General features: G+C 27.8%; 1 protein-coding gene across 1 annotated transcript; it reads left to right on the plus strand.

The window, feature by feature from the left end:
* Positions 1 to 3,048: 3,048 nt before the first annotated feature.
* Positions 3,049 to 9,358, plus strand: LOC105620133. The gene is made up of 8 exons (XM_012201641.1): positions 3,049 to 3,184; positions 3,687 to 3,746; positions 4,475 to 4,685; positions 4,810 to 4,915; positions 5,418 to 5,575; positions 5,985 to 6,186; positions 7,788 to 7,870; positions 9,163 to 9,358. The coding sequence occupies exons 1-8, from the start codon at positions 3,049 to 3,051 to the stop codon at positions 9,356 to 9,358; spliced, it is 1,152 nt and encodes a 383-aa protein (XP_012057031.1).
* The last annotated feature ends 347 nt before the right edge of the window (positions 9,359 to 9,705 follow it).

The following is a 9,705-nucleotide window of genomic DNA, read 5'->3' on the forward strand; positions in this document are numbered from 1 at the left end:
TATATATATATATATATATATATATATATATATATATATATATCTTCGTAATATAATAATGCACAATGGCGTGTGACATATTAATGTGTAATATATTCTTCTCACGAGAGCGCTATGACTGTTTAAAGCGTCACAATGTCCTCTGCATGATTTCTCCACGTCATGATTTATGCAGTGATCGATGACGTGCTGTTCCGGTAAATTGAACCAATTGAATTTATACGCTAGTAAATGGTAGAATAAATAAAATATTTATGATAAATAGAGAGGAAGATGCTTAGATATAATAAAAAAATACAACACCGGTTACTTCGTCCCTATTACGTTCTCGTTATTATAGATATAATAATCGCGAGTGAGTTGAATATAATTGTTCGATTGTCGGTGTATCTTAATATTCTCTATAGGATACATTTCGAAAGTTTTAATCACATTTGCGCGAAAACGAAAATAAATAAAAAACAAGAAATTAGCTGTCCTTATTATATAACCATTTCCAATTAGAGAGAATGGTTATACTTTGTTTGTTGCAGTGCCTAATTACGTGATGAGTATAGGTTTATACTCAATCTTTTCACTCATTCAATAATTTATTGTTAGATTATTTTATAATATCAGAGATAAAGAAACATTTTTTGTTATCTATTTATGGTTGTAAGCAATATATTACTTTATTCTTTGTTAAGACTGACTTTTATATAGGAATTTCTTGTGTCTTTTCATTAGTTTATCAATAATTTGATGTAAATGCAAGGCATTTATTAATTATTATTTAATGAACAGCAAAATTTCATTTGATTTATTTGTGCGTAATCGTATATGTATTTAATTTGTCAATCATATTTAAAATAGAATTTCAAAAACTCTTGTTTATACAATATCTTCGCTAAACTTTGACAATTTGTCGTATTATAGAACTAATTATAAGATTTTCATGCCAATGCGCGAATTATACGTATAATGAGTACAACAATGTATATGTAATATATCTTTTAAACGCAATGTATAAACGAGTATGTACTCAAAATTATTAATTACATAGTGTTATTATTAATTATATAGTATTAAAGAGGAAGACATAAATTATATATGATGTAAAATGTAAATTATCACGCTATGTAACATTGTTCGTATACACATCGACAATGGGTACTATTTGTAGATAAAAGTGAATAAAGTTATAAATTATTTAATCTTTAATTCCTATATACTTTATTTTTTTAGTAAATGCTTTATTTCTTCCTATTTTTAATTATAAAAATATTCTAATAAAATCTTTACTAACAAATAATTTAATATGTTTTCTATTGTAATAATGATATAATTCATACATACAATATAATAAAGAACATTATATAACTAATTAACATTATATAACTTTAATTAATTAAATTTGATATTTTATAGAAATTCAAGCTAAAAAAAATTAAATCTCTCATTGTTCTCACAATTATACACAATTATACAATAAATCATTTTATGTGTTTTATTGTTTATACGTTATTATGTTTATGCGTTGTTACGTGTTTTATTGCTCGTTACATTTTATATATCACGAGTATATCACGAAAATGCAAACAAAAAATGTATAATTATATCTGAATTTATGTTAATTTATATTAACATACTGATTTATATCAATATTATAATTCAATATTAAATTTATATTTAAAGCAAAATACAAACAAGTGTTATAAAGTTTTTCAATATCCATAATATAATATATCCATAATATAATTGTTTGCTTAAATTTTTTTATATTACATAATACGCATTTTGCATGAACGCGTAAACGTCTTTAATACATAGATATTATGTGATGACGTCAAATTGCGCGGATAAAACGTGTGTATTGTTCGGTCGAAATAAAATTTCTCGTTGCCTCCGTTGCCTCCGCTTTTACGGCCCACATAATCATAGCTGTAAAGACCAACGGCGCCATGATAAGTCAAACACGGCTAGAATAATCGTTTCACATTCCTCATTTTACACGGAAATATCTGCATCGCTTCATTTCGGTAATATTATCTACGTGCATTTCATATTCAACAACAATATCAGACTTAACTTCTTCATTATATTTCATTTAGCATGTAACTCTTAACTAAAATTAAGTTTCTAAATTGTTTAAAATCTATGTAAGACTAGAGATTGAAATTGAAAATTATATTAGAATTTGACCAACCAAAGCAAAGTTCACTAAAGCTGATATTAGTTTTCTTTCTTCTGTCATCAATTAAATTCCAATCCCATCTCAAACTCAATCTCTAGTCTCAATCTCTAGATATAATTACGAGCTTAAGGCACACAATGTCTATGAGATATTTTATACAAATCATCTCTCTCAAAATCATTTCATTATCATTTCTCTCAAAATAATAATTCTTAGCAGTGTTTTTATAACTTTTATACCAAGTTTGCCTATTAATAGCCACGAACTCTGCCGCAAAAAATATTTAAAAACAAAGAAAATCAGTAACCAATGGTCACTTGAGAGATTCATCGAAATTTTTACACTGCAATGCAACGAATGCGGCTCATGTAACGTGTTCTTTTCATTCCCATCCCCTTTAGCGAGAATATGTGAAGACTCGAGGCAAAGGGTTTTCGGTCGTTCAGATCTGTGGGGGACCTGCCGATTCCATGACCAATACCAGCGTATTCGCAGTAATCGTTATTTACTGCTCGCGAAGAAAAGGGACGAGAAGAGGTGTCAGCATTTTGGTGAACGTCAGGGACAAAAGTGCGAAAGTTGCTTTATTCTTAGTTGGAAAGGGTGGAATAAATTCGAAACGACTGAACACGAAGAAGTCATGTAATTCGAATACGACGTGACTTTTGTGTTTTCGTTTTATGCCGTTTCAAAAACTAATCAAAATAAGAAATACAGAAAAAATGATAATGCGTTAATCAAAATATTAAATAAAATTTTTTTTACAGAATAGCGAATAGATCAGAAAATCAGTGTGGAAAGATCACAATAAAAAGAGAAAGATCATAACAAAAGGAGATTTTTGTCGTTTTGATTGATGTGAATGCAAAAACACGATGTCGTGCACTCGTTATCGGATAATAGACCCGCAGCGAGATCAAATGCACTTTGACTTTAAGTATCCTTACAGCTATACAACAACCTGCCATACGTCTGGCATCAGGAATCTTCGTCCCACAGTTTGCAGCAATAGTGCGTAGTTTTTTATATTTCAAGGAAAATCTAATTGCGTTGAGATGTAGTATGCATAATAAATATAGAAGCAAAATTTACATTTTTTCCAGAGAAATTTTAGAACAGAATCTCTTTAAAAAATCAAAAAGATGTTCTTAATAGAATTTCTCTATAAAATTCATATTTGTAACAGTTTTAATTGTGCTTTTAATATCCAAATACCATTAAAACTGTTACAAATATGAATTTTATCATATAGTTCTAGAATATAAAGATTATATACATAAATTAGAGAGATATAAAAAAAATAAGTAAAAATAAGACTGCTTCTGTGATTTACAAGTTATGTGAAAAATTAAGAATATAAAAAAGTTAAAAATATGAATTTTATTATTATATTTTTTTTTCTCCTTACATAAAAGATACAATATTCTGATTCAATATTTATATAATTAATATGACTCAATATTTTTTTATTTACATCGATAATTTATTTTAATCAATATAAATTTTATTTCAGGAAGTCATGAAAATTGGAAGTCCAATTTAAGCAGAAATAACAATGAGATATATAGAGAAGGTAAAAAATATTAGAAAAAACTATTTATATTATAAAATTATGTAAAAAATATGAAATTTCAAACATAAACATTTACAATAATTATTTTAATGATCAGCGATTCTCACTTTATTATATACATTAATAATTTAATATTGCATTATTAATTTATAGATGTTAATATTAATTTATAAATATTACTAATATCCGATTTGAGAAATGAGATGTCTGTGTTATTATTATAGAATAACAACGGAGAAAATAAAGTATATATATATTTAAACCTTTACCTAAATTATATTAATTCTTTCTGATGATATTCTATCATATTATTTATTGTCATAAACTTTCTCTTATTTTTTCGTTTATAATCTCAAACCTTATCATATATGTATATAATTAAATTTTTATATAAAAAATTTTTATATTAAAACTGAAACTTAAAATTAAAATTTGATTGCAATATTAATGCTATCTCATTATCTAATTATATTATTTAAATTAATTATATTTAAAAGATTATAGAATATTGAGTAAATCTTTATTTAAATAAAATAAAAATTAATAGAAAAATAAAGTTCTATCATGAAATTTACTTATTCATTTCTTGACTTACAATTAACCGATTTATTAATTTCTATAACTTATATAATACAATCAACTCACTCTCTCCGAATAATGCAATTTGAAGCGTATCAGTCGCAGAAGCAAACGAATATTAATTTAGTTCGGAATCCCCCATACCATAGGCAGGGGTGATTCACCGTTTCCAGACTCGAACATATATATGGGGAGAATCGCGAATGCACACATGTACGAATCGATGAGACATCATGAATCGGCGCCGGTGGCTTCAATCGAAAGAATGCAAATTCGTCTAAAGCTCTTAGAAGACAGCAATGCAACGCTACATCTCAAAAACCGCAATCTCGTCGCGGAAAACACGAACTTGGCGAAACGGTGAGATTACAATCGTAATTATATTAACAATTTTCGCTAAATAAATATCCTGCGTGATGCAATTACATTCACATTTTGATAAGTACATTTCGAACAAGTTTCCCTCAAGATAAACAATATGCAGGCTGGAAGAAGATGCAATTAAAATGGAGAAGCTGTTAGAGAATATATCATTATTGCAAAACGAATTTGAGAAACTCAAGCTGGCTGATGTATTAGCGAAACAAGCGGTAGGAACAATATTTATTGAATAAGAAAGAAATGTTTCTAAAATATAATTAAATGATGTTTATGTAAAGATGCTACAATATTTATTGCATAATGAATAATAATCAACATAAAAATGAGATATCTCTGTTGTTAGAATAACAACGGAGGAGATAAAGTATATATATTTAAACCTTTACCTAAATTATATTAATTCTTTCTGATTCTATCACATTATTTATTGTCATAAACTTTCTCTTATTTTCTCGTTTATTATAATCTCAAACTTTATCATATATGTATAGTATCATATAATTAAATTATATGAAAAATTTTTATATTAAAACTGAAACTTAAAATTAAAATTAATAATATAGAAAAAAGACGATAATCATAAACGTTAGTATTTTTAGAAATACAAAATTCTAAAATTCTTATTACTACAATTTCACGTGTTCATATAATAAAATAAAAGAAAATTACGCATTTCTTTAATGAAAATTTACTTTTCTATGTAAATTTCAGAAACATGAGATATGCTTAGAAAATAAATGCACCTCCTCGACGAATATAGTTTCCAAGACAAATTGCGGATTACAAACTTGGGAAACTTGGGAAACCTGCAAAGATTGCCATAGAGAATTGGAGGGATGCCAAAGAGAATCGCAGATCACAATCACAAAGTAAGTTCTCCAAAGATTGAAGGGGGAATCATTCTTATATTCTATCTCATATTATTACAAAACATCTTTTGTTTTGAGTTATATAAAATGAGTCACTATATAAAAGAGTCATTAATAAACATGATTAATAACAAGACTTAAATTATTTATACAATACATTTTCGTACAATTTATTTCAAATAATTTTATTTAAAATATTTCGACGATTAAGAAGCTTACTGGATAAAAAAATAATGGCGAATGTAAAGTCTTTTGATCATGAATTCTCCTTTTATCGAGAAGATCGATGGAAATTGATAAGTCGATTGAATACTTTGAATAACGCTCGTTTAATCTCACTTTGCCACTATGCCTTCCCTTTCAAGGATCTATTCTCAATTGTGTTCGTAATTCGCGACTCCTCTATTAGATCGGAGTTTGAGTTACTAGAAAGCGATATGAAGACTTTGAGAGACGCTGTTATCGCTCGGGAAGAAGCTTGGGATAAAGCGGTGGAGCGCGAGCAGAATTGCCAGCAGCAATTAGCACGACTGACCGCGGAGGTGATCACCGCGCGTCACCTTTGCGAAACTCGCCAAGACGAACTTCGCGTAGTTACGGATACTTTGGCGGTAATATCGATAACCGATACTGTTCGCTCGGTAGCATATATCGAGGAAATAGAAACTAGAATGTTAGATTGACGTGCGGCTTGCCGTGATATCGGGCAAACTTTCATATCGAGAAAGATTTAATTATGTAAATATTTTAATTCTTGGCCTTAACACATGTTGCATCATCTCATTTATACGCATAGCACGCGATATGAGTGGAATTAGTTGATTATTTAACATCGGTTTGCTATTGTTAACAATTATTAACATGTTGATTACCGAATATGAATTAAATAATTGACAATTTAAATGGATGTTAATTATTCGTCTTTATTTAACTTTTTGGAGGAAAAAATAAACATTTTATTATTTTGATGAAAACAAATTTAATCAAGTTACATTAAAATATCATATTGAAGAATGAACAAAATTATTTAATTGTACAATGATAATCAATGTGTTAAAAATATGTTTATGCATTTTACATGAAAAAAATAATGTTATATTACTAGTATTAGATAGTTAGATAATAACAATTTAATTAAAAATAATCTTATTATTTCAATATCAGTATTATTTTTAGAGGACAAAAAAGCCACTGTAACAGCATTGAAATCATATCATTTTTTTTAGGCAAATACAATGAAATATAATACAATAAAATCTTATTTAAAGAAAAATTGTTTTTAAAAGAATTTAAAAGTGGACTTCCTCTAAAAATTTAAAAAAATTTTAATGTGCTAATATTCTTTCTTTAATATAATATTATTTGTTCTATTAAACTGTTCTATTAAACTGTTACTGAATTAACAAGAATATTTTCAATTTAATTGCTGTTAATTAATGCTACTAATGAAAAGAACAGTTTTATAGATACAAATTTGAAAATAAATTTTGTTGTACTATCAGAATAATTATACAGAGCATCCCAACATTGACGATAAATATTTTACAGACAGATTCTTTGTAACATTTTAAAACAAAAAATCTAATATGAAAATATCAAAGATAAAATAATTTTCAAAGAAGAAAGAGTTTTATAACCTTTAATAATAACTGCAAATATTCAGTCATCATTACATTGATCATCATTTTTTGTTATTTTTGAGTACGCAAAATTCTAGCTGTCATTTGAAAATTTTAAATTCTTCTCATTTGAAAACTATCATAGTCTCAGATTTTCGTAAAACTTTTCTTAAAATATTACAAAGAATTTATCTTTAAAATATTTATTGTCAAATTTAAGACACCCTGTATAAGATACTCAAGTTGATTGCTAGAACGGCAAAATTTTTACAGTCTTGCTTGAATTTTCTACATAATTATTTAGATGATCACTTAAATTATTTTAAAATCTATATGTACATATATACTTACATACACAGCAAAATATTTTTTTTCATGTATTATAATATACATTATTTTTATTTATATATAATTGTCTCTTTGGAAAAGCTTAATTAAAACGCGATAATTAAAAATTACACTTTTTCATATTCATTATGGCAACATATATCACGATAGGAATTAATATAAAAAATTCATATATCTTAGAGAATTATTTTAATTAATCCAGAAACATAAAGATTTGTTTCATATTAGCGGTTTTTCATTTTTAGGAAAAAGAATCGAAGCTGAAAATAATGCAGAAAGAAACGCTATACCTGAATAAATTAATTACGAAGCTGCACCTACATCAGAAGTAAAAACGCTTCTCACATCTATTTTATTCACATCTATTTTATTATAATAGACCAACCATCTTTCTTCCTCTTTCATCTAAAAATTGCAGTCGGAAAATGCGCATATTGGCGCATATGACACAGCGTGCTAGCGTTTTCGTTGAAGTAAAAGATATTTTTCACTGGTTTTCGGTCGAGATTACAAGGAATAAAAATTCCAGCAACCGCGCTCGTAAAAGATTCATCGCGAAGGATTCGAAATGCAATGCAAAAACGCTTGCAAATATGGCGGACATGTCGGTGCAGTGATCATCAAGAATGAGCAAAAACTACTTGCCTCGATTAATTCGTTATAACGATTCGTCGGTCGCACACTCCATACTCCTCGCATCCTCGAGCATCCAGGAGCATTCACGATTATTCACGACGTTCGTCGAACGGTGTCAATAACGTGGAATACTCGGCAAATCGTTTTGTTTCGAGCGGCGAAATAATCGCGACACGATTCCACTTACAATCGACTGTCATGAAGTTGCCGCGGTCGCGTTGAACGTAACCACGCGCGCTTTTCATGCGTTTTAAGGCTAATCTACAATGTGTGTTTTTACTTCCTGTGTTATTTGCTTTTTACCTTTTTCTTCGCGACTGTTTTTTTATTGATCTGAATCACGTTTCTTTGTCTCTTTTGTCAACATTTACCTTGAGAAAACAAACAGGATAAGAGGTCCATATAATATACTTCAAATATTTGAGAGATTCTGGAAACGGTCTTAATGTCTATTTTTACTAATGCAGTTTAGTTTTAATCTCGGTTCAACTGACTTTTCATCTCTTCTAGTTTTAAGAATTAGAAAAAGATGGAGAGTAAGATGTATCGAGATTGATCTATATTGGCTGCGTTCAGCAGAAAACCTAATCAGTTAGTGATTCTTTAATATGATTGGTTCTTACAATTTACATCATAAAAAGAAATTTTTAATTAGTCTCTAGATTAAAACATTAAATTCTCAACTCGAGTTTGTCAAGTAGTCAATCAAACTTCATAAAAAATAGAAGAGCTTGAAATCAATAGAAGGACTTGAAATAAAAAATACAAGAGCTTGAAATCGAGTTCTTTTATTTTTTATAAAGCTTATAATTTCTATTTGACGAATTTAATTTTAAAGTTTAATTTCAATTTAAGGATTAATTAAAATTTTCTTTTTACGATTTCTGGCGAGTCAGCTTTTTGCTGACTTTAACTTACAATTAAATAAATATATTCCATGTAATAATGTATTGTGCAACTTTAGAGAATTTGTTACTATTTCAGAGAGCTCGAAGAATACGTGAGCAGTGTAAGTTTTAATATTAGCGAGAAGGATCAAAGATGCATCGAGGAGATTGTGCGGCGCGTACGAAACTCTAAAAGCAAATCAAAGACAAAGCCCAAATGCACTTCGGATAAAAACCCACGTTCGAATTCAAGCAGCGAAAATAAGGATGGACTGGATCAGGCAGGTTCCTAGGAGGATCATTGCAAATTAAATGTTTTATTAATTTTGTAATCGTCGCTTTATAAATCCTTATAAATTATACCTGTTGTTATCTATTTATATAAACTTACTGTCCACGATTTTAGTACCATGTATTCTAAATATTGGCAAATATATGCATATATATGTATATATAAGCATATTTGTTTAGTATTAATATATCGACATTTTATTATTATTATTATTATTATTATTAATATAGCGAATGTTATTTAATTATTCTCAAGAAAAATAAGAAAAATATACATTTCTTGACTTTAATAGGATAACTGCTATTATACAATTCATTTCTTTTGACTTTATTTCTTTTTACATCAACA

Source organism: Atta cephalotes (genome assembly GCF_000143395.1).
Source record: "Atta cephalotes unplaced genomic scaffold scaffold00024, whole genome shotgun sequence".
NCBI classification, from domain to species: domain Eukaryota; kingdom Metazoa; phylum Arthropoda; class Insecta; order Hymenoptera; family Formicidae; genus Atta; species Atta cephalotes.